Raw genomic sequence first — 25,471 nt, 5'->3', positions numbered from 1 at the left:
ATTTTAAACATAATTACTCGACTTTACAGCGATAGCAGCAATTGTTTCAGTTCACAGATATTACAATTTTACAACTTGTAGCTCGAGTATATTATATACTAATCTGCACGCACATTTCTACGTGTAAAACGGAATTGCGTTGGTCGAATGTATGCCACGAAAGTCTCCCAATATTTTACATAGGGCATTCACTTTGTGAGGAGGATAACGGGCAAACTGGGGACCAGATACTTTAACACAGGGGGTCAAATTTCCGGAATTAAACGAGCACATTCATTACCTTACACAATCCGAAGCTGGAAATAAAAGAATTAGTACAAATATTCAAATACCTCTCTTCCATGCGTGAACATTGAGACAGACGCACTGAGGGCACATCTGCTCACTTACCCGTCTTCCAGGTCTTCCTGGGCCCCGGTGGAGGGGGTGGTCGAACCACTTGGCCGTGACCAACCTCTCCACCCCAAATCTTGTGACACTGGAAAGTCTTTGACTTTTACCTGCCTGTGCTGTCTCTCTGATCCCCTAGCCAGGAGTAAGGTTGGCACTACTATACTACAGAACTACTTCCCAACAAAGATTTGGCCACGCTTTACGGAAAGGTGTGAGGAGGATTAGGAAATTTCATGTGCAGATTCACATCCACGTACAAGAAATGCATAATACACGACACATAAAATAACGTATTATGAAGCCTGACACATTTCTCTCCACCCGTCCACATGGGTTCTGTTGCACCCGCGGCCGGCCGCGTCGTGTAATAAAATTGGCTGCGGAGCCGCTTCCGTTTCTATTTCCTGGTGCGAGCGAGCAGCGAAACCTGCTGCTTATAGAGCGGAAACTACTGTACCGTTTCATTGTCACTCCGTTATTGATACTTGAACTTGCTTAACAGAGGTCCCTTGTGAGATCGTTTGCACACGTTAGTGAGGTGCTTGAGTGTGTAGGCTTCACGCTGCGGAAAGCGGTTACTTTCACACGGACGTGGAGTCTCAGTGCCTTCCGGGGCGCGCTCTGTCGTTTCCGGCCGTGGGGCGGACAAGTGAGCGGCGACGGTCGCGGCAATGTGCGCTGGGCGCTACCATTGATTGCCTGCAGATGACCGCCAAGCACGCGACGCCTCCCTCCCACCTCCCCCCTGCAACCATTAGTGGCGCCTCCTGCCGGGTCGCACCTACCCTCCGACGTCGGCCCCGTAGCGTCTCTGTTGAGGACGTGCGCTACTCTGTTGGATAGCTTTCTCACCCATGACAGTTACACAGTTATTCAATTAGGATGGTGGTTATAAACGCTCGACGTGGTCACGTTCTACTTGGGAGCTAATCCAGTATGACAGAACCAGAGCCAGCCAGTGTGGCCGAGCTGTTCTAGACGCTTCAGACTGGAACCACGCGACCGCTACTGTCGCAGGTTCGAATCCTGCCCCGGGCATGGATGTGTGTGATGTCCTTAGGTTAGTTAGGTTTAAGTAGTTCTAAGTTCTAGGGGACTGACGACCTCAGATGTTAAATCCCATAGCGCTCAGAGCCATTTGAACCATTTGAACAGGACCTGAGTCGCCATGCTCTTATTTGTTCAATCAAATATGTGATCGCATGGCATTACCACTTGAAAAGCCCTAGTTGGTTTTACATTCTTCGCTTTGAAAGGAAATTCTTCGTTCACGGATTTTAGCCCATTACTTCATAACAATTGACCAGGTCGCAACTGTGTCTGTCCAGGAATATGATTCAGTGCGTATGGTACGTCGTTTTGTGTTCGTGTTGCTGATATCGAAAGAAGAAGCTGATATGCAGTGATGGTACTTGCCAGCACTGCAGCATCAGTTTATGCTATTTTAGCAGGTCCTATGCGTTCAGTTCTGGCGGTCCATTCCACTGCTTAATACTATTGTATTTGGTGCCGTCGAAGACATCGTTCAAGACCTGAAATGTCTTCCTCCACATATCCTTCTACGACTCCAAAGGTTGAAAATACCGCTTTTATCATCAGACGACCGATTTTGGGCTCTTATAAGCCCATCTTCAGGTGTCGTAACTCGTTGCTGTGACCCCGAGATCCGCGATGGACGTGTTTAGGCGCGGTGTGCTACCTACGACCGCAGAAATACAAGCAATTTAAGTCATCTACTTCCCCATTCCTGTCTCTATGCCGGAGCCGTATTATCACATGCGTTTTCCAGATCTATAAATAGATGTAGAAGTCTCTTCCCTTCTCAGTAAATTTCCCTCTAAAAATAAGTAGTTTCTTCGTCCTGAGTGATTTCGTGGTGGGGTGCTCAGCTTGTCAGAATCCGATATATAGCTCGTGAATAGTAATTTTATATGCTCGTGCTCCCTAAGACGCTAAGGATGTATTTAGCTGTCAGCATTGGTGCACAATGTAAGGTGCATTAGGTGTAAATGTAAGGTGCTTTAGGTGTATACTATGTTCCATTAACGGGCAAATTATGATTATGAAAAATTTATTCCACAACCGGCACTGGAACGTTCAATTTCAGCAGCCGTTGCACCAGTGGACGTTAGTGAAGACAGCCTAGAAAACGGGCTCGCAGGCTGCAGCGAAGCCTGCTGTTAGCTTCAGCGCTTGCAACAAAATTGAACAAACAGTCTTTTATTGCATTGCGACACGAATAATGCTGTGCCCACGGGACCAGTTCGTCTGCATTTCCAATTATTTAACACACGAATAATTTGAGCCAAACAGCACATAAAAAATGGTTCAAACGGCTCTAAGCACTATGGGACTTAACATCTGAGGTCATCAGTCCCCTAGACTTAGAACTACTTAAAGCTAACTAACCTAAGGACATCACACACAATCATCCCCGAGGCAGGATTCGAACCTGCGACCGTAGCAGCAGCGCGGTTCCGGGCTTAAGCGCCTAGAACCGCTCGGCCACAGAGGCCGGCCAAACAACACATAGCTGTAGTCCTGATTTATAACGATCATCCAGAGCATATTTAAAAATACGCCGCCAAGTATGTCCTTCAGGAGTTTACTTTTTCGGTGATACATCAAAATTTTCACGTCATTATTGATAACACAGTTTCCCCTATTCCATTTGTAGAGCTCCAGACAGTTTCGCAGTTATTATGTGGTAATTCAGTGAATTCACTAGATTCCAGATGCATTGCGCAAATTTTGACCACGTGCAAGCCCTAGACCGGATGGACAGCTTTTACTGCTCGACTTTGTTTTGCCTTAAATATTACTTCGATCGTACAGCATTATTGTCCAGGAGATTCAGTTTGGGGTAGTCTGGCCACCTGGTACATTTCTTTCTATTCGTTGGCATTACGGCAGCTTGCGCCTCTTTGTGATGGTGATTGTATGAATGAAACATCCAGCTCCCGAGCGAAGAGAACCTCCGATGCGACAAGGATGCTGCCTGTAACGCTATGTCTTCCGCTCTTTCTCTCATAATGCTCCGAATGTGTATTCTCTGCTCGTGTGGCGGTGTTCCGACTGTGCGGTAAGACAGAGCGCGCGCGTCGCACGGAGTTGCGGGTCAGGCTGTGTCACCGGCGCGGCGGCGCCACCTGCCGCGTTCCCAGCCGCTTTAACCTCCCTTCTCACCTTCCCGACACGAGACACTCGAGCCACGCGACGCTCCCCACGGCTGGGAGACGCCGCCGCCTCCACCAAATTGTTTCCGCGCTGGTGACTAATAAATCAGCAGCGACCCTCCGCTGCACGCGAGTCACTGGTCGGAAACATAAGACGAACCAAATCCTTAGAAAGGAATTGTTTACAAACACACGGAATGCCTCCCATCCTGTTAGGTAACTGCATGATCGTCTTACTTCAAATATAGGTTCATTCCAGCTTTTGTTGATCCTTGACTTTATCGAATCATGATTCGGATCAGTCTATCTCCATCAGACATCATAACTTATCTACAAAATTTCATGCTTATACAAAGGTGTAATGTCCTTGGCATACATGTTCACATACCGCATCATTATATTGACACCGTTACTTTGTGAGAGGAAACAGCCATTCTCCAGACCATTCTGAAGAAGAGAAAAATGTGTGCAAAGTTTGTTCCGCACACCTTTGACTGCCAAGCAAAAACAATGACAAGTGGACGCCTGCCACTGCTTGACTGGAGTCACGAGTGACGATACTTGGTGTTACCAAAGTGAAGCTAACACAAAACGGCAGAGAGCAGAAATTTATTTGAAGGGTCAACGCGTTGACGACATAGCCGATGTTCAAAGCAGTGTGAAGTGCAGGTTGAACATCTCAAAGAAGAACTTTTCCTGACAGCTTCACATGGTTGGTTGTACGAACATTCGCTGCGTTATACTCAAGGAGGGGGAGACTATGTAGAGCGCCTGAAGCACGAAAACAACTATCTCAACCTTTCTCCATTTTTCATAAATCCAGTCTTGAATGTTTTTATACTGACAGGGTGTACACCTGTAACTAGATAGGTGAATTGTTACCCGAATTAACTCCCAAAATTTGTTCTGAATTTGACTCGCTGGGCTCACACAGTCAAATTGACCTCATGTTCTCCTATCTTCAGATATTTCTCTTTTCTACCACTACCTATTTCTTTCTTTTTTACTTTGTTTTTCATTAACACAGTTTCTTCATTATATGCAGTCTATTCCGGTCACGAAGTCTTCGGTAACATTTGTCAGTGCTGCTCCGTGGTAAGCCGAGCGACTGATTTAAATTACTTGGCTTCTGACGTTTAAGGTCCAAGTTACTACGTTATCTTTACAAGCATTCCTCTCCGCAACGCTAGAAAGTCGCTTTAAAATCTTCTGTTTTCCACAAAGTCACGTATAAAATTTGAAGCTGATCTACTGTATAGATCTCTGTAGTACCTCTAGACATGTTTAAAGCATTTCCTAATTTTAAATATAGCCTCCATTAGATTAATATTTTTGAAACGAGAGACATTTTTCTGTCTGGGAACCACTTCAAGCTTATGAAGTCAACGTGTAAAAGTGCTGAACTCACTGAAATACCTTTTTGCTATTCATAACTAAAATATCAAGCCTGTGTCGCCTTCCGTTTGCTTTGTGGAAGTTTCTGCTATTGGTGTGTTCCTCTCCTATGTTACGTCGTAACAAAAACGAAGTTATTTCTCCTACAAAAATGACGGAAAAATTCTGAAATTTACGTATTACGTATGGTATAAATTCATATAGAGTCTGGAAGCATGTCTAAAATCATTTCTTAATTTGAGTTAGGGCGTCCGGAAAAGCTTGCAGTATGAGAAATTGTAGGCACAATGCTTTGCGCTGTGCAAGTGGAAAAACAGTGGGAGCTCAAAGTAGCTGTTTAGCATTCGTATACTGGTTCCGTGGATGACTTTGTAACAGTTGTGTGGAGATGGAATTTGTTGACATTTGTGCGGAGCGCAAGACACTTCAGGTATTTCTTTTTCCCCACATTCGTTGACTTCGCCACCTCACAACCAAACCGTCACATGCCAACCTAACCTAAAGATATATAGCCTCCATTAGATTAATGTTTTTGAAACGAGAGACATTTTTCTGTCTGGGAACCACTTCAAGCTTATGAAGTCAACGTGTAAAAGTGCTGAACTCACTGAAATACCTTTTTGAAGTTCATAACTAAAATATCAAGCCTGTGTCGCATTCCGTGCAAAATTAGGAAATGCTTTAAACATGTCTAGAGGTACTACAGAGATCTATACAGTAGATCAGCTTCAAATTTTGTACTTGCTTTTGTGGAAAACAGAAGATTTTAAAGCGATTTTGTCACCGCAACGAGATTACTTTTTATTCCAAATTCATTCGCTTCACCAATCCACAACTGAACTGTCACATTCGAACCTAAGTTAAACTTCCGGCTGTCACATTCGAACTTAAGTTAAGAGGGGTAGGACGTCAAACGGGCCGACTTGGAGCAGGAGAGGCACCACAGGACATTTTAATTTCTACTGCCTATACTTTTACAAATACATTCACAAAACTTCGTCGCCATGACCAGGAAGAATTGAAGACTCACACTCAAAGCAGTGGAAGTTCAAAAACGTAGCAAAATACCTTTTGTTTTTACATGTGAAATTTCATCATTTTTTCACTTACTACTGGCTGCATTTGTTGCTATAGGTACACTTTTCTTCCTAATTAAGATTCTTCGATCAATTTTTCACAGCATACAAACAGTACTTACAGTTGTATCAAACTCTAAAATTTTCCAAATCTATTAAAAAACTGTGGTACAAATTGAGATAATTAACTATAAAATTTGAGCTTTCTCTAAACATGAAATTTAAAATGTAACAGTTCATTCACTTTTTCATAAATTAAATAAATTATAGAGTTTCATACACCTATAACTATGGTTTGTATGCTGAGCAAAATTCATAGAAGAATGTCTCTTGCTTAGGAAGAAAAGTGTACAAGTGCAGCCAGTAGTAAGTGAAAAAATGATGAAATTTCACATGTAAAAAAATGTATTTTGCTACGTTTTTGAGCTGCCACTGCTATGAGTATGAATTCTGAATCCTTCCTGGTCATGCTGTCAAAGTTTTATGAATTTATTTGTAAAAGTATAGACAATGGAAATTAAAATGTCCTGTGGTGCCTCTCCTGCACCAAGTCGGCCCGTTTGACGTCCTATCCACCTTAAGCTTCCGGCTAAGCTACAGACCATCACAATCGGGGTTTTTGCTTTCACATTCATTGGCTTCCCCAACTCACAGACTACCTGTGAAAGGCCGCTTGTCCGAGCAGGAGCCCCAAGGCACCGCAGAAATGTCTCTCCGCGGAAGTGTTCCGATTGCAGCTGGAACGGTCCAGTCCATTAGCCGTCAACTGCCGAATACTTTAAAGCGTACCGCGGAACTGTGCCGCGGCCGTGACGTGTGAATGAGTGACGCCTGAGACGGTGGTCGCCGTGTTGCAGACTGGACGAGCACCTGCTGTCGGTGCACGCGTTCCCCGCCGACGAGCAGCACAAGTGCGAGGCGTGCCCCGCCGTCTACGGCAGCCGGCAGGCGCTGTCCAGGCACCGCGCGCTGCTACACCGCTGCGCCGACCCTCTGAAGCGCTACCCCTGCGAGAACTGCTCCAAGGTAAGCCGGCACGCTGCAGCGGAACGCCTACTCAGCTACGGCGTCTCTATCGTGAGTTACGTTCTTGTTTCATGGTTATATTATGTGAATGGAGTCGTGTGTCTTGTTCACCTAGACAGGCTGATTGGAAAACAGCGCTAATGTCCCTGCCGAATCGCTCCGTCTCTTGGATGCTAACTAGCTGAGTCCTAATAGTAGTCCGAGAAACATCAGCAGCCACGCGAAGAAATGTGTCATGCATACAGCGACCAACTAGCCGCAAAAGAAGTTTTTGTATAGTAGACATCCTAAGTTACGAGATATGTGGTACGAGAAGCCTGTGCGCTTTCATTATGGGAGTGTACAACAAAACGTGAACTATTTCAGCAATAAATATTCCCGATACGTTAAAGCTCCGTGAGAATTTTCTCCTAAATGGAGCTGAAAAATAGTTTTCTGTTACTTGCGTCCACAGTCCTGCAGTATTCCAGAAACGACAAAATTTTGCTCCTGGACGTTCGTTTGGCCTATTATGCCATCCTCACGTGACAGCACCTCATAGTGAGCCGGCGTTTGAGAGTGGCATAACAGGCCAAAATAGCTATCGTGAGTAAACACCTTTTACAACAGTCCAGACTGAAGATGTCATTTCTGAAAACTACTTGCATGTCCCTAATTCTGTGTCACGGGAGTATTTAAATCACGCCCTAAAATTACTTGTCGGATTTGCAATTGTTATGGGGGTTGAATGACTCTTGGTTGAGATAAAGCAAAATTCTTCCTGCTAAAGTCTGACGTACCAGACGCAGGCATTATCAGTCCCCGTCTTAGAAAACTTAATTTGATAACAGTCGTGTCCGTTAAGCTTTTCACTTATTAGCGGATAGACAGCGCACCTCACTGCCATGCAGAAAACCTGTGTTCGCTTCCCGGTAGTGCCAGGGATTTCTCTTCATGGGAAGAGTGGAACAGGATCCACTCAGTCTCGTGATACCAACTGAGGAGTTACTTGAGCGGGAAGTAGCGGCTCCAGACTTGGGATGGAGACTACGGCTGGGAAATCAGAGTGCTGATCCCCTTTGTACTGAATCGAGCGAGGCCATGTGGCAGAAGATGAATCGGAATCCGGCCAGCTCATTTTATAAGTTCGACTGGGTGAAAGCAAAGTTGCTGTAGTCGCATAGTCCCCTAAGTATGAAAGTTACACTAAGGAAGCTTACTACAGTGATTTCGCTTGTGATGATCAGCTCTCTGAACATACTGACAGTTCGTAAAATTGAAAATGACTTAAACCAGTTTCACATGAAAAAAATGGGAAGGAAATCGGTAGATGTGATGTATATATACATACAGACAAATGATTAATATTTCAGAAACAATGGAAGACTGGTTCAAGACACAGAGCTTCACAAACTCAGGAAGTAAATAACATGTTGGTCCACCTCTGGTCACTATGCAAGTAGTTATTCCGCTTGGCATTGATTGATATAGTTGTCGGATGCCCTCCTGAGGTATATAGTCCCAAATTCTGTCCAACTGTCGCGATAGATCTTCAAAGTCCCGAGATGTTAGGAGGGCTCTGACCTTCCGTAATGCTCAAAACGTTCTGAATTGGGGAGAGCTCCGGTGAGTTTGTCCGATAAGGTAGGTTTTGGAAAGCAGGAAAACAAGCGGTAAACAATATTGCATTGTGCGGGCGGCCGTTATCTTGCTGAAATGTAAGCTCAGGATGGCTTGTCATAAAGGTCAACAAAACGGAGCGTAGAGTATTGTCGACATACCACTGTGCTGTAGGTGTGGTGCGGATGGCAACCAAAGGGGTCTACCTATGAAAAGAAGTGGCACCCCAGACCGTCACTTCTGGTTGTCTGGCCATATGGCTATCAACAGTTAGTTTGGTATTCCACAGCTGTCTGGGGCGTCTCCAGACACGACTCCGGCCAGGCATTTCATTGAATGGAGTAGAAGTGTTTTCAGTAATGAGTTTCTCTTCGCCTGAGCCCCAATGACCAGCGAAGACGTTTCTGGACAGGAGTGGGATACCAACCCGACCGTCGTCCGCCATATGACACGACAACCAGGTGTGATGGCACTGGTTCCATTACTTTTGATACTAGAATCCCTTTTAGAATTATCTGCGTCATCCTTAGGCCTACAGCAAGCCGGTACGGCTATAATCGACCCACGTTTTGTTGCCCGCCGCGTCAAGCTATCCTTGGCGTACATTTCTGTAAGATAATGCTTGTCTGCGCTCGCCGATGATTTCTACTACTTGTCTTCGTGCACCCCAAACTCTATCATGGCCAGCAAAGTCTTGAGATCTCTCCCCAGTTGCTGATGTTTGGAGCATTATTGGCAGAGCCGTCCAACCATCTCGGGATTTTGACGATATATCTCGCCAATTGGACAAATTCGGCACGGTATCCCTAAAGAGGACATCCTACACCCCTATCAATCAATGCCAACCCGAATAACTGCTTGCATAAGGGCCGGGAGTGAACCATTGCGTTATTGACTTGCTCAGTTTGTGAAGCTCTTTCTGTTAAATAAATAATCCAATTTTTCTCAAGTTGTAATCATTTGTTTTCCTGTACGTGTACATCACATGTACCGACTTGCGTCCCATGCGGTCAATTCCTTCTTGGAGTTCTGTCTTACAGTTTATTTACCTTAGCAATTTATTTACCTTAGCAACATCAGTGAAAGTCCCGGTATCAGTCATAACCCTGATTTTTGGAAATTTAGAAGATTTCTCGGGGCATTAACGCCACATGGTTTGCGTCATGACACCACAGTTTCCTTATTTTTATTTTCTTTTTTTCCTTGTTTTTGTAATTCTAAGCGTAACAATAAGGCATCTTTATGGCGTTCTTTTGGAAGTACTGAATGGGTTAGTGAGACGGAGTCCGGTGCTGTGCACAGGTCTTCTCGGACCCGAGCAACCTCCAGCGCCACATTCGCAGCCATCACGTGGGGGCGCGCTCGCACGCCTGCCCCGAGTGCGGCAAGACGTTCGCCACCTCGTCCGGCCTCAAGCAGCACACGCACATACACTCCAGCGTCAAGCCGTTCCAGTGCGAGGTCTGCCTCAAGGTGGGTTGCCCAGTGTATCGTCACTCTCAGCACGTCACTTCACAGAAAATACCTTCCCATCCATCGACGGTTCCATCGGTGCAGTGAGAATGCTGAACAACGACAAGGCTCTGACCAAAGCTAACATACAGCACCACACTATAATTCACACAATTCTATCAGGTTCTCACCGTTACCTGCAGCTGTTGATAGTTATAGAAGTTTCAAATCATCACAGTTCATTGTTATTCTCATGCAGTGTAGATAGCTAGAACTGACAATAAGAAGCATTGTTGTACGTGCAGCCTAGTCATTATTACATCATCTTTATTTTGGCGCATCTGCTGTAGTCTACACCTACATCTACCAATATCAAGTGCATGGCAGTGGGTACTTCTCTTTGTATCATATACTCCGGTTTGTTCCCGTTCAATGTGGATGTAGAGCGCGGGATGACTGCCTGCTTGAAAACCTCTGTGCGCGCTACAGTCAGTCTAATCTTGTCTTTTCAGTCCGTACGAGACCGACATCTAAGAGGTTGTAGGTATTCCTAAGTTGTTCAGTTTATACTGATTCGTGAAACTTTGCAAGTATGCTTTCCCGGTGTTCATAGTTCGATATCCCCTGTTAATCCTATTTGGCATGGGTCCCACAAAGTTGAACAGTACTGTAGGGTGGGTCATACAAATGTGTACTAAGGAATCTACTTTGCAGACTAATCCTGTTTTCCTAGCATCTTATTAATGAACCGTAGTTCACCAACAGATTTTGAGTTGGCACAGTTGTTAATTTCCGTCATCTCGATAAATTCAAAAACTGAAGGAAGAGACATCTTACAGTGACTCTTATTTCCCGAAGAAAAAGGAGGATTGCCGACTACTTTGTCGTCCCTTGCATTCTTCACTCATCTAATTCCTACGAAAATATGTAGGATTTCTTCTTTCCTAACTCGTTCGTGCATCTCGTTGCTCCACCTCAAAAGACAAAAATTTGTTTTTTAAGAGTTTTCATATTTAATTGAAGTTGTCTTTCTTATGATGATTTCTTGCTCAGACAGATATTCTACTGCAACTTTTATGTTTCTTCCTACTGTTTCTGGTGAATCATTCCTACAAGCGTGCCTGTGGTGGTGAAGCTTCTCATAAAGAGCTCTAGAATTTTGACAAATCTGCTTCTTTTTTCGTATTTTTGTAACACTATTAATGTTTCCATCTTCCTGTTCACTTTTTACCATTATTCAACAACTGGTTTTACTTAGAGAAAAATAGATCTTACGTGAAGATAATTATATGTATCTTCAAATCTTATAAAACAGAACTAGGTAATAAAACATATCAAACATGGGAAAAAGCCGAAATGTTAGGCGTTGTCTTCTAGCTGTATAGTTCTCGTAAAAATAACCTATGAGAAACAGTTAATGTTGTAGTATGGCTGCAGTGTATGCTCAGGAAGAAAGTCCAGTTAACGTGGTTTTGAAATTATAGTAGCTGTTCTTTCCTCAGATTCATACAAAACAGAAGATCTAATAACTTCATTTGGACATCTTGAACCGATTAAAATAAATGATCGCTACGGTCGCAGGTTCGAACCATGCCTCGGGCATGGATGTGTGCGACGTCCTTAGGTTAGTTAGGTTTAAGTAGTTCTAAGTTCTAGGGGACTGATGACCTCAGATGTTAAGTCCCATAGTGCTCAGAGCCATTTAAACCATTTTTTTAAATAAATAATGGATGGCATCACTTCCGTGATTGCTCTTCATGTCGTGTTTGAATGACAGTGATAGTTCATGGAACTTTCTCTTTCGCAACGATGGAGATGTCTGTCATTTCTTCAGAGCATGTGTGCTATTGTAATCAGATATTAATCAACATGATGCACCATCTGACACGCACAGTTAAGTATTTTTAGTGTTGTTTTATAGGGGTATGTAGAGTATGTTAGGAGTTTATCTCGCAGCCATGAATAGTTTTTGTGTGCCAATAATTTTTTGAAAGGTTTAATTTGCAATTGTATTTTCCTATCTGTAATGTACAGTTCACAATTTTCGGGGAAGGTGCACTGTTCCCGCAGGTCTGCAGGTTGATCATGGGCGTGCAACGGTTGTTGTTGCAGGCGTACACGCAGTTCTCGAACCTGTGTCGGCACAAGCGCATGCACGCCGACTGCCGCATGCAGATCAAGTGCGCCAAGTGCGGCGACACCTTCAGCACGGTGACGTCGCTGTCCAAGCACAAGCGCTACTGCGACTCGACGCCGGGGCCCGGGCCCGGTGTGGTGGCGGGCGGGGGCGCCGGGGGCGGCGGCGGGGGCGGCGCGGCGCGCGGGCTGCTGCCGCCGCTGTCGGCGCTGCCGGCGCCCTTCCTGCTGTACCCGCCGCGGCCCTTCTACGCCCCCGCGCTGCTCGATGCCGCCGCCGCCGCAGCCGCTGCCTACCCTTCACTCTACACCGCGGCGCCGTCTTTCATGCACAACTCGCTCATCTTCCCACCGCACCAGCGTATCGACAGGTACTGCCCTCAATAGATTCATTTTTATAAGCATTTTTTTACCTTATTCGGAAATATTCTTCTTTTATAGATGGTGATTCTGTTGCCCCTACCTACTCGTTTTATGCAAGCCGCACAACGTCTGTGTCAGAAACGGTATCTAAACTGGCGACAGCCGCATAATCGGTTTAAGTTCCCTCTCGGAGCTTTGAGCGCCTGGTTAGCAAACTGAATCATACTGCAAAAAATACGAATGAGGTTGGTATTTTTGGCCGAAGTTATACCTTACTTCTGCCATACTTATCCAGGTCTCGCCAATCTTTGTTTGTGTAATTAGCGGTGTAGTCTTATACTTTTTGGAGTCTCTGTAATTTTATTCAATTTATAGTGCATTAACTTTCGTTAATAGTTCAGGGGTTATATACCGGAGAGTTATTACTTCCACGCTTTCTATTTTGGTATCTCCTGCTAATTTCGTTGTTTCCGGTGGTTTGGATTGGATTGATTTGGGGGACGAGACCAAACAGCGAGGTCATCGGTCTCATCGGATTAGGGAAGGATGGGGAAGGAAGTCGGTCGTGCCCTGTGAAAGGAACCATCCCGGCATTTGCCTAAAGTGACTTAGGGAAATCACGGAAAACGTAAATCAGGATGGCCGGACGCGGGATTGAACCGTCGTCCTCGGGAACGCGAGGCCAGTGTGCTAACGACTGCGCCACCTCGCTCGGTTTTCCAGTGGTAAAACACGCTTTATAAGGCAACGTTTCAGAACCACTTACGGAAGATGAAATACTGTAAGCGGAATAAACTTACAGAGACATCCAGAAACTGTACTACTACACCACTAATTACGCAAAGAATGATTGGAACAGTTGTAAAAGTATGGCAGAAGTAAAGTATATCTTCCTCCAAAAGTAGTGTGTAACTCATGGCTAATTCTCATTTGTATTTTTAACAGTAAAATTCAGGTATGTAATAGTTGTCCAAAGCTCTGAGAGGGATCTTAATAGAAATCACGTGGCTATCGGCTGTTCGGATACAGTTTGTGATACAAACGTAGTGCGGTTAGCATGAAAAGAATTAGTAGGGGCAGTGGAATCCTCCTGTATAGAGCAAATTATCTGTCTTTTGAGACACTGCTTTTATTTTCACCTTGCCACTAAGAGACGTGAGATGAAATTTCAGTAAGGCAGCAGAAGTTGTGACGAAATTGGCCAGTATCTAACTCCGTGTAATTGTTCTGACGATTAAAGCCGTACATCAGTAGATACGTATCAGAACACCAATTATGTTGAAACATCACATTCTGAAAAGTTATTTGTTTATAATTTAAGGCTGTATATACTTCGATAACAATCCCGTACAATGTAAAAAATGGAAATGTCAGTTAGATTCATACAGAATAGAGATAGGTGCCATCTTTTATGAAACGTACAGTTTTGTATTTTCCGCATTTATAAGAGTTTGTTACTGTTCAGGATTTCTGTACCAGTGTAAAGATCGGAATGCAGAGCATACGTAATACATTAATGAAAATGTTACAACTTGAATAAAATCACAGTATTAAATTTTCAAATTACTTCGAATTTTAGAAACATTCTCGATTCACACAGACAGCGGTATTGCCATCATTTCTAAAGAAACTTGAAAATATCAAAAGAAAAACAACGTTAAATTATAAAAATTACTTAAGTAGTTACAGTAACAAACTAATCAGTTATATGCAGTACTGAGGTAAGCACAGCTAAATTAATTGAAATAGAAAATGGTCATTTATTGATTTTGGATAGGTTCTCCCTTGATCAAACACAATCTTTTTTTTTTACCCTGATATATTTTCGGTGCTTTCCCAAGGTGGATCCGGTCCAAAAACAAATTTATTCCTAATGCAAACACGGATTCAAGATAAAAGAGGTCATTGTGCAGAAACAGAGAACAGTTAGTAATGTATTGAAGTTGATCTGTAACTGCGTTTACACTCTGATGACAATCTGTTATGGTAATAGGTAGATTCGTATATGAAAAATAGTGCTGACTCTGTGAAAGCACCTACAAGGTAGCAAGGGGAGTGGCATGTTGGACGTTCCGCTGGAGGGACGTAATAAATTGTCTTGCAGTAAGTTAAAGTGAATAAATTGTCTTGCAGTAAGTTAAAGTGATGCGTAGTATTGCCGTCCATGTTCGAGTAATGGTGAAGGGTTGTATAGCTGGAACGAAATACCAGAAGTAATAAAGCTGTTTCCGGCTGAAATTCTCAATATTTGGAGAATTATTTCGACTTCTTTTTTGAAAAAAAGATGTGCAAACTAATATTATGTAAATGTGCTGTACTTAAGCGGCAGGAATAAGTGATGGAAGCAGTAAATAATTTATTCTCGTCTTCAAGGGGACCAACAGGAACAAAGATAAGCACCTGCGCTTCCGAGTTTTCTTGGGTAAAATGGAACCGGTGGTGCTGAACTCACCACATTCGTGGTAGCACTTACAAATCCTCTGAGAAATCGCGAGAATGTTAGAAAGTGCCGAAATGATGACGAGTTGGGTGCTTGGTCGCAGGGCGGAGGAGGACAGCGGGAGCCGGGCGCTGCAGCAGCAGCAGCAGCTGGAACAGACTCCGCCGCCGGCGCAGACGCGTCTGTGCGCAGAGGAGCAGCGCTTCAGCCCCCGCCAGCAGCAGCAGCAGCCGCCCCCACAGCCGCTGCAGCAGCCAGCTGGGTACACATCGCCTCACCCACCCACCGCCGCGCCGGTCGCTGCTAGCGGCGCTAAGCACAAGGTGCGTGTTTTTCCCTTCCTTCCGTAGCTGAAACCGCTCGGTGCCAAGAGCGAATGAGCATTACCAGGCTTTGGGAGATTATGACTTGCATTACTTGACATCGTGTGGTGAAACAAGTGCAGCGATCTGTATTATTTCAGTAGTCTTTATTGCAATAAAATATAAAATTACAAACTGCTGTCTACAGTGCACAGCCGGCCGTGGTGGCCGAGCGGTTCTAGGCGCTACAGTCTGGAACCACGCGACCGCTACGGCCGCAGGTTCGAATCCTGCCTCGGGCATGGATGTGTGTGATGTCCTTAGGTTAGTTAGGTTTAAGTAGTTCTAAGTTCTAGGGGACTGATGACCTCAGAAGTTAAGTCCCATAGTGCTTACAGCCATTTGAACCATTTTACTGTGCACAAAGTTGGCCACAGCGCCGTCGTAACTAAGTGTAACGCAGATCATGCTAACTAAAGAATCTGTACCTAAGCAGAATGTTGGCCACAACGCCATCTTTACTAAATGAAAAAGAAAATAGTAAAAAAAAATTTAGTGAGGTTAGAATAGGACTTGCGCTCTGAGGGTTCTGTACAAACTGAATTAAGTATATAGAACGTTTAACCATCCGACGAATCGAAAATCTCGACGATTTTTTACTGCTATCGACAATGATACCTAGAAGATAATGGTAATGGGAATTCCAAGACTTTCGAGAATGTTTTTACTGTGTAGTTTGATAAAAATGATAAAAAACTTACTTTCTTGTGATGTAATTACAAATTACCACTTTTACGATTTTTTACCGTTACTTGCACTGTTAAACCTTACTTCTGGCCAAATTTCGTGATCCTAGGTCAATTGGTTTTAATAGCGAGTTTGCTAGTGTCAAAACATGTGACGTAAATGGACGTATCTTTTCGTTATATTGACTTAAGAGCTTAACTGTTTTACACCACCAAGAAACTATACACATTATTTGTGACATGAATTTCAACTTGATACGTTTACTCGTTTCTGAGGAAAGGCGTCTTAACTGACGGATCGACACAGAGACAGTCAGACAACAAATGAGAAAAGAAATTTTTTTTTCTTGCGATAAGATTAAAATTTATAGTTACTGGTATTTTCCTTTACTTACACTGTTAAGCCTTTATTCTTGGCCAATGTCATCATTCTAGGTTAATGGGAAGTACCTATACGTTTTAGTGTGTGACTTTGCGACTACCAAAATGTAAACAGCAGATAAATTTAAATGAAAATTACATCGCAACCGTCGTCTTTCACCGTTATGTGATATGGCATGTCGCAGTGTGATAAACTGAAGTACATACACCAAAAAAAGTTTTACATCACCCCATTTCCCAGAACGCCTGAAGATAGACGTTGACTGTGGATGTTGTATCACAGATACAGCCCCTTTGACTGTTCAGATATGTCACTAAACCCGAACAAAGATGTAAACAACCATGCATGAGCAGCTCCTATTGGACGGAGGGGGTCCGGCAGACGACCAGTTCCAGTCATTCCACCAGGAAGAAGGTACTTGGCATGCCTAGACTGTCAGTACCGCGGTTCGATCGCGTCCGCATTGTTACTTGGTGCCAGGAAGGGCTCTCAACAAGGGAAGAGCCCAGGCGTCTCGGAGTGAACCAAAGCAATGTTCGGACATGGAGGAAATACAGAACTGTCGATGAAATGCCTCGCTGTGGCCCCCAAGGGCTACTACAGCAGTGGATGACCGCTACCTACGGATTGGCTCGGAGGAATCCTGACAAGAACGCCACCATGTTGAATAATGCTTTTCGTGCAGCCACAGGACGTCGTGTTACGTTTCAAACTGTGCGCAATAGGCTGCATGATGCGCAACTTCACTCCCAACGTCCATGGCGAGGTCCATCTTTGCAACTACGACACCATGCAGCACAGTACACATGGGCCCAAACACATGTCGAATGGACAGCTCAGGATTGGCATCACGTTGTCTTCACCAATGAGTGTCGCATATGTCTTCCACCAGACAGTCGTCGGAGACTTGTTCGGAGGCAACCCCGTCAGTCTGAAAGCCGTAGACACATTGTCCAGCGAGTGCAGCAAGATGGAGGTTCCCTGCTCTTTTTGGGGTGCCATTATGTGCGGCCGACGTACGCCGCTGGTGGTCATGGAAGGCGCCGTAAAGGCTGTAAGATACGTGCATGCCATCCTCCGACCGATGGTGCAACCATATCGGCAGCATATTGGCGAGTCATTCGTCTTCATGGACAACAATTCGCGCCCCCATCGTGCACATTTTGTGAATGACTTCCTTCAGGAAAACGACATCACTGGACTAGAGTGGCCAGCATGTTCTCCAGGGGTGAACCCTAACGAACATGCCTGGTATAGATTGAAAAGGACTGTTTATGGACGACGTGATCCACCAACCACTCTGAGGGATTTACGCCGAATCGCCGTTGAGGAGTGGGACAATCTGGACCAACAGTGGCTTGATGAACTTGTTGCTAGTATTCCTCGACGAATACAGGCATGCATCAATGCAAGGGACCCCCACCTCTGAAGGTATTGGTGTATGGTGGTACAACACGCTATGTGTGATTTTCATGAGCAATAAAAATGACGGAAATTATGTTTCTGTTGATCTCTATTCCAGTTTTCTCTACAGGTTCCGGAACTCTCGGAAACGAGGTGAAGCAAAACTTTTTTTGAAATGTCTATATGAGAAATCCTCGCAAGAACTTGCTTCGAACGGTTTTCAGCGGAATGTAATATAAGTACATTTGACATTAACGATGCATCAGATTTCCATCCGCCCTAGTTCACATTATCTTCTTTGTTAACTAGTATACACTGCGAGAGACTTAGTAAAAAAATAACGGAAGCCTGAACATTCTTTTCTGATCTTCAAAGCAAAACTTGTTCAAATAGGGATACGTAATCATGATTTTTAAAAGTTAAAAGACCCACGTTTGAGTTTGTGCGAATGAGGAAATCACAACGGGGCGCCTTATATTCCCTCACAGTCCCAATCACGCAATGAGAATCGTACCTGCCGCCCTAGAAACCACATGCAACAATGAAGATTTCCGAGGACGGCGAGGGCTGCCGATGTTGCCGCGATCAAGCAACTAACACAACAACAATTGAGTAACCTTCTTCACCTTTCCTTACGGTACACCATTACCTATTCTGTTCGGAGCAGAAACTCGGGTAATTTCTTTCTGCCCACAACGGCTAGCTCAAGTTCTCGAAACGTCGCCCCACCTCCTTCTCCCGAAGAGTCTATGTCAGTTTGTTTTATAAAACGGTGACCCAGTTGTGCATGCAAGAATTTAAAAATTTACAATGCTGTGATAATCTGCTCAATGAGAGGTGCAATCTTACCCTCAAGAGTGAACGCAAAACGATAAGTATTAAAGATATAAACTTTGTGTATGTCTGAAAGTAGTATAATTCACAGTGCGCAAATCACTCAGTGTGTATTCATTCAGCATGTGAGAATGAGAACGCTTAGCGAGTTCCAACAAAATTTACGCATACTTTGAAACCATTTCGAAACTGCATTAATTGTCTGTTCCTTCGGGTCTTAGTAGAATATTTTATACATTATGAATGAAAATACACACGGCATTGGTGTAGTACCTTTTACAGACCCGCCAGGGTAGCCGAGAGCGCTAACGCGCTGCTTCCTGGACTTGGGTAGTCGCGCCGGCCCCGGATCGAATCCACCCGGCGGACTAACGACGAGGGCCGATGTGCCGGCCAGCGTGGATATGGTTTTTAGGCGGTTTCAACATCCCACTAGGTGAATACTGGGCTGGTGCCCATGTTCCGCCTCAGTTCCATGGCTCGCAGACATCTGAACACTTTCGTACTATTCCATGGATTACACTCGACGCAGACAGTTGGGGTACACTAATTACGTCCCAGGGGGTACGGGGTGGCGGCAAGAAGGGCATCCGGCCACCCCTTAACCATTAACATGCCAAATCCGATTAACGATGGCTGACCGTGCGTAACTGCGGGACAAGGCTCAAGCGTTAGAATTGGTGTAATATTTTGCACTATCTCCGAAAAACTTTTCTACCTGCCTCACAAAATAAAGAAAGGGAAAAAATTTATCATTTTCTACATTTTCGCTGTCCATGCAGTAAAAGTTCACCATGCGGCACGATGTTTTAATTTATTACTTCATTAGTACTACCTCTATCCGCAACACAGATAGTAGGCCATATCCACATACACCACTGAATATATTGTCAAATTATATTTTTGCACGAAACATTATTGACGAGATATGACGTCTTAAACATTGAAAACTAGGCTTTTTTAAAATGGAACTACTTTTTGCTTTATCGCAATGGGAGTAGGGGGTGGGGGGCCAGTTAGTGGTCCCTTGAGGCTTCCCTGACTTTTTCAGTAAATTCAGTTTGTCCAAAAATTATAGATTTTTCAGACCGGTCGCTATCTTGTAGTAGTTTAATTGCTGTAAAGTCATACAATTACGCGTCGCATATAGAGAACATTAAATAGCTTTTATTCTTTATGGATAGAATTCCCTATTAAATGTACGTTCATTCCTGTGTGTCACCGACGTCAGTTTAATTACGCGTGCACCTCTAAGTGCCGGCCAGTGTGGCCGAGCGGTTCTAGGCGCTTCAGTCTGGAACCACGCTACCGCTACGGTCACAGGTTCGAATCCTACCTCGGGCATGTATGTGTGATGTCCTCAGGTTAGTTAGGTTTAATTGGTTCTAAGTTCTAGGGTACTGACGACCTCAGATGTTAAGTCCCATAGTGCTCAGAGCCATTTGAACCATTTTTGAACCAGTAAGTGATGAATGAAGCAGCGGCCCGTCTATCCACAGGTGTCGCCGCCCTCCGCAGACGAGGCGGTGTCGCAGCTGCGGCCGTCGCCCGCGAGGCCACCCCTGGCCGCCACGTACCCCGACCCTCGCGGAGCTTTGCCGCAGCCGCGGGCGCGCGAGCTGCAGCTGTCGGAGGACGACGACGCCGATTCCAACAGCGACGGCCGCTCTGCTGGCGACGGCGACGGCGACCTCGGGGGCGGCCGCGAGGACGAGGCCAGCGGCGGCGAGCAGCCGCACGACCTGCGCCTCGCCCTGCCCGCCTCTTCCCCAGCCTCCGATGCCGCCGCCCCCGACAGCGAATCCTCCGCCGGCGAACCGAAGCGCAAGCGCTGCGATCAGCCGCTCGACCTCCGGGTGCAGAAGCGTCGCTACAGTGAAGACAGACCTCCCGGCGCTGACTTCCCCGGCGCCGGTACCTCCTTTCCCGAAGACAGAAGGTCACTCTCTTCCAATGTCTCTACACCGAGTACCGTCAGTCCTTCGACACCGTCACCTCAGCATCACCACCTCTCTTCGGATCGGAGCGACGCTTGGAACGCCAAAGAAACGTCGCAGAAGTCACCCAGAACGCCGACGCCGCTCTTAGCAGAGAAACGTCGTTCGCCGTCGGCGTCTCCGGCGTCGGGTTTCCAGAGGCACGAAACCCCGCCGCAGCAGCCGGTGGCAGCTGTACGACCACTCTCACCACCGGTGGAGAACGCCACGGCGCCTGTGTCATCTTTGGCTGTGACGCCGACGAGCCTGACCAAACTGCCGCCTATGGCGTACCCGCGGCCACTGCACCCTGTGTACCTGGACGCATTTTACCGCTCTCCTTCATTCCCGCCCTTTCAGGCCGCCACCCACCACGACCGGCTGCTACCACCGCCTCCACCGCCTCCAGCTGCTTTCGGAAGGACCTTCCCACCGTACCTGAACCCTCTCACTAATGGCATCGCAAACGGTCACCATCATCCCATGTTGGCTGGGCGGCATAACCCGTACGACATGCTGCGTACCCCGCTGCCGGGATTCGCGAGCGGTGGGAAGCCGTACCAGGACATTCTAAGTGGAGGTAGCGCTTTAGGCGCCAGTGGCTGTGGAACGGGCCCTCCTGCTGGCGGTGGGCACAACGGAGGCAGCGGCAGCAGCACAGGCGGACCGGGATCCGCTCCCAATGGAGCAACCGGCGGCAAGGTTAAGGATCGCTACAGTTGTAAATTCTGTGGCAAGGTGTTCCCTCGATCTGCCAATCTGACTCGCCACCTACGCACTCATACGGGGGAGCAGCCGTACAAGTGCAAGTACTGCGAGCGCTCCTTCAGCATCTCGTCCAACCTGCAGCGGCACGTGCGCAACATCCACAACAAGGAGAAGCCGTTCAAGTGCCCGCTCTGTGATCGCTGCTTCGGCCAGCAGACCAACCTCGATCGCCACCTGAAGAAACACGAGGCAGACGATGGAAGTGGGGTCGTCGCCGTGGCGGACAGCCCAGACAGTAACGAGAACGAGCGTGAGGACGCCTGTTTTGACGAGATACGCAGTTTCATGGGCAAAGTGGCAGCCTACTCGTCACCTCTGCCACTGCCGCCACCTCCTCCATCGTCGATGGGAGCTGAAGCTCATATGGCCCACCTATACCACAGCTCTAGTGCTCCTCAACCGTCGCCGGCGCTTGGGTTGCAGCACATCCCCACTCAGCCACATCACTTCGGCCAGCCACAACAACAACAGCAACAACAACAAATATCAGCTACAGGCTTGCAGGCAGTGGCAGACTTGGTTATCAAGCGAGAGCGAGACGTCGATTCGGAACCGGAGGATCACTGTGCTGGCGAGTCACCACGAACGTCACCTGACACAGGCAGGAACGAAATGAATCGTCAGGAACACTTGGAGGTGCCGCCATTGGAGCTGCAGACGCCCGTTTCTTTCGAAGTAAAAGTAAAGGCGGAAAAACCAATAAAAGAAGAAATTCCTACAAATAACAACTGTGCCGAGCATGACATCATCGAAGTGTCCACCTGACAGGGACCGGAATGACAATGTCCCATGTGGGAAATCTGAAATCTCATTGTATAGTTCCTAAAGGACTGCGTGTTCACGATTCTGTTGTGACTGATCGATCGTCTCTGTCTCATTACTAAATAGTTGGACACAGGGGAATCCAGTCAAGACTGTAAACAACAGTAAAAAAGCAGCAGTTGTTTCTCCAAGGGAGTGGATATTATGTGAAACTATGGTTCTCTTCACGTGCAAATATCAGAAGAACGAAGTATTTGTGTATTTTTTATTTTCATTTTCGTACTTAGTACTCCACATTGTGTGATAAACAGCCAAAGCCAAAATCTACTATTTCTTGTGTGAGAAGTTATTTAGTCACAGTGTAACTGGAAGAGACGCTACAGTTCTATAACTGAAATATTTCTGAGAGACTTTCAGATGAATGCAAGTAGCTACTAAACAAGCTACAAAAACGTTTTGACTTTTCATTGCTGTTGGTATACACACTAGTCCATGTCTGATGATAAACAATTTATATTACTTAAGTTACCATCATACGTATCAGCATGTCAAGCCAAGTAAATCTCTCTCTGTACTGATATAAGTCTGTAAAGCTTATTTTGTTATGATTTGTCAGTGATATTGTAATATTTATATGAAATACAATTTCAGACTCAATTCACTGTGAGGCTCCATGCAGTTCTCATAAGCACAATAGGTTCTTTTGTCATTTCACTTCATTATCTGGTTAAAAATATCCGCTAAGATACTCATTACAAATCTCCGGCCTAACTGCACTCTGACTTCGACTGGTTTATAGCACCAGAAGAACTTAACTTCTCAGTGTTTCTGTATAGTAATTCTCAGCACATCTGGGCTCATAAGGCCTGCACTCTCCATTTACCTGAATGTTTCTTCTGTTAGATCTGCTGCTATATTTATCAGGACTGTACATATTACAATTCATATACCTGCCACTGGTGCTCAACATTTCAACACAACCCTGTTGAACCATTTTCTGTATGTTAAAATACCGTATAATTCAAGGAACTTCACATATCAAACATAAGAATCAGTTCAGTTCAACATATCACAAAGCTTCCCTGTAGTAGCCAACACGAAAAAAAAAATGTTTTTAGACCTCACTTAACGTGAAAGCAGCTGAGAGATCTAACTGACTGTTTAATGTGGAACTGCGATAACAGTGCTGGGCAACAGGCAGCCATAAGGAAAAGCAACAATGAAAAGAAATTGTCAATGTGGTTTTCTTACTTAATGTCTTTAGTAAACTGGTGTACAAAATTTTAACGGTATTAGGATCTGATAACGATAAGCTCCTGTGTCAAATATAAGGGCCATCGCCCGTTTATTGTGTCTGTTGCCCACCTGAAAAGTGTGTTAGCTTTAATAACAATTTTGATGAAGTGTTTTCAAGTGCAGATCTGACGCTCTTACGTAGGAAACCAGTTGTTAAGTGTTCATAAGATCAGCATCACATATCACTAACGAAATAAGCACGAAATTGTTTAAGCAGTTCACATTAATTCGTCTGATGGGGATGCTCAACATCATAATGACGTTTTAAAATTTTATGTATTGATATCCTACACAGTTGAAACTACTTTATGACCGGTGTTCATGCTGTGCCATTCATATAACTAATTGTTAGAGAAAGTATTATATGGTCTAAAATTTGGTGTGTATTCTCCAGATATTGTAAAAAATGTGTTTAAATATTGTTGGTACGATTTAAAAATGTCATTCAACAATAAATATGTATCTACACAATCACTTATTAAGCATTCAGATATGCATATCAAAACAATAAAGCTTGTTTCCAGTACAAGAATAATTGAAACCTTATTGTTGTGCTACTTTATGTGCATGCTCTTCTTTTAGGTGAATTTTGCTGAACACCTTTATGTATCAGTTATTAGTGACTAGTACACTGAAGAGACAACTTGTTTTCTTGACAACTACCTAATAAACATGCTTGTCATCAAACACGTCCATCATTGTATAATGAGCAACAACACTCATTATCGACTCTGCCCTTTTACAAAAGTAGTTTTCGTGATTCTGATGTTGCTTCCAGCGATAACAACCATAAGTAAAATTCGTTTACACTCTGTGAAAAATGTTATGCTTTTTGAATTAGAACTCTGTCAAGAGGAGTAATAAATCGTAAAAAGTATGCAAATGAACTGTTGCTTATGTTTCTTAATGTCAACAATTTGAAGTCGAAGATCAAAGATTTGTATCTAAGTTACAGGGCATATTATTGTGTTGAAATAACATCCCTGAAGAAGACAACATTGTGCATGATGGATGTGGTTCATGATGATGGAAGAGAGTGCTTTCCAAAAAGATATTGGTTCTTAGACCATGATACTACATCCACCATCTTGTGTTTCTGGAAGAATATTTAAGCAATGAGAATTCTATTGCAGATGTACTGTACACATAACCTAAGAAACAGAAAAGTTGACTACCCAAACCCTGCTACACGTCAACAATCAGTAGCTACCTGGTTTCTTCACTACCGAGGTAATTCATTTCTGTTGATGTGTTGTTGTTAGTGCAGACACCATACTTCAGCTTCAGAGTTGCATGTACAACAGGGTTCTGTGAAATGCTGTGTTATTTACTGTGAAGCTTAACTGGATAGCAAGCCGTGCCACTGTGGAATAACATTTGAGCGTATCACAAGGCCATAGGTGACATTTATCTTGTACGTCACTGTTACATAGAGCTCCACAATATACAGTGTGTTCATTGACTATTCTGTCATTAACTTACTGACATAATTTTCAGAACAGGCACACGCAATTAGTTAACAGAGTTCATCATTTCACAGACACTGCTTCATTTGATATGGAGGTGATGTAACTCAATACCACAAAGAATGAAATACACAGAGAGAGTATATGAAGCACCAGACATACCTACTTTGTGAGAGTACATTAAGTGATACAGAATATGCCATGTCCTGAAGTCCTCATATATTTATTTGACCATAATTCTATAATGAAAGTAATATCATCATCTCTTACAGTCACCACAGGCAAGCAAATATAGACGAAGTGGTTTAGATGTGGGAGGGACAAAATAAAACTGGCTCAGAAAATATTTCATTCTTCAGGAACTTCAGATTAAGTCATTCACACCCATGTGAGATTATGTAAAACTGGTTTGCTTGTCTTAAGAAGCAAAAAATACTTTCTGGTTCAGTTTTATTTTGCCTGTCGTGTTCATGCGGTGT

The 25,471-nt window shown here is 44.6% G+C and overlaps 1 protein-coding gene across 1 annotated transcript in view; it reads left to right on the top strand.

The window, feature by feature from the left end:
• The window catches only part of LOC124594140 (transcription factor hamlet-like), a 212,804-nt gene extending 188,752 nt beyond the window's left edge, over positions 1-24,052 (top strand). The window contains exons 8-14 of the mRNA XM_047132496.1: positions 6,898-7,066; positions 7,836-7,850; positions 9,968-10,138; positions 12,230-12,624; positions 15,160-15,379; positions 20,224-20,367; positions 20,458-24,052. Of these exons, the coding sequence (XP_046988452.1) occupies positions 6,898-7,066; positions 7,836-7,850; positions 9,968-10,138; positions 12,230-12,624; positions 15,160-15,379; positions 20,224-20,367; positions 20,458-22,233 (2,890 nt within the window). The 3' untranslated portion in view covers positions 22,234-24,052. The remainder of the gene's footprint in view (positions 1-6,897; positions 7,067-7,835; positions 7,851-9,967; positions 10,139-12,229; positions 12,625-15,159; positions 15,380-20,223; positions 20,368-20,457) is intronic.
• The last annotated feature ends 1,419 nt before the right edge of the window (positions 24,053-25,471 follow it).

Source organism: Schistocerca americana, chromosome 2 (genome assembly GCF_021461395.2).
Source record: "Schistocerca americana isolate TAMUIC-IGC-003095 chromosome 2, iqSchAmer2.1, whole genome shotgun sequence".
Classification (NCBI taxonomy): domain Eukaryota; kingdom Metazoa; phylum Arthropoda; class Insecta; order Orthoptera; family Acrididae; genus Schistocerca; species Schistocerca americana.
Note: the sequence above shows the minus strand (reverse complement) of the source record. Positions and strands in the feature narration are given on the sequence as shown.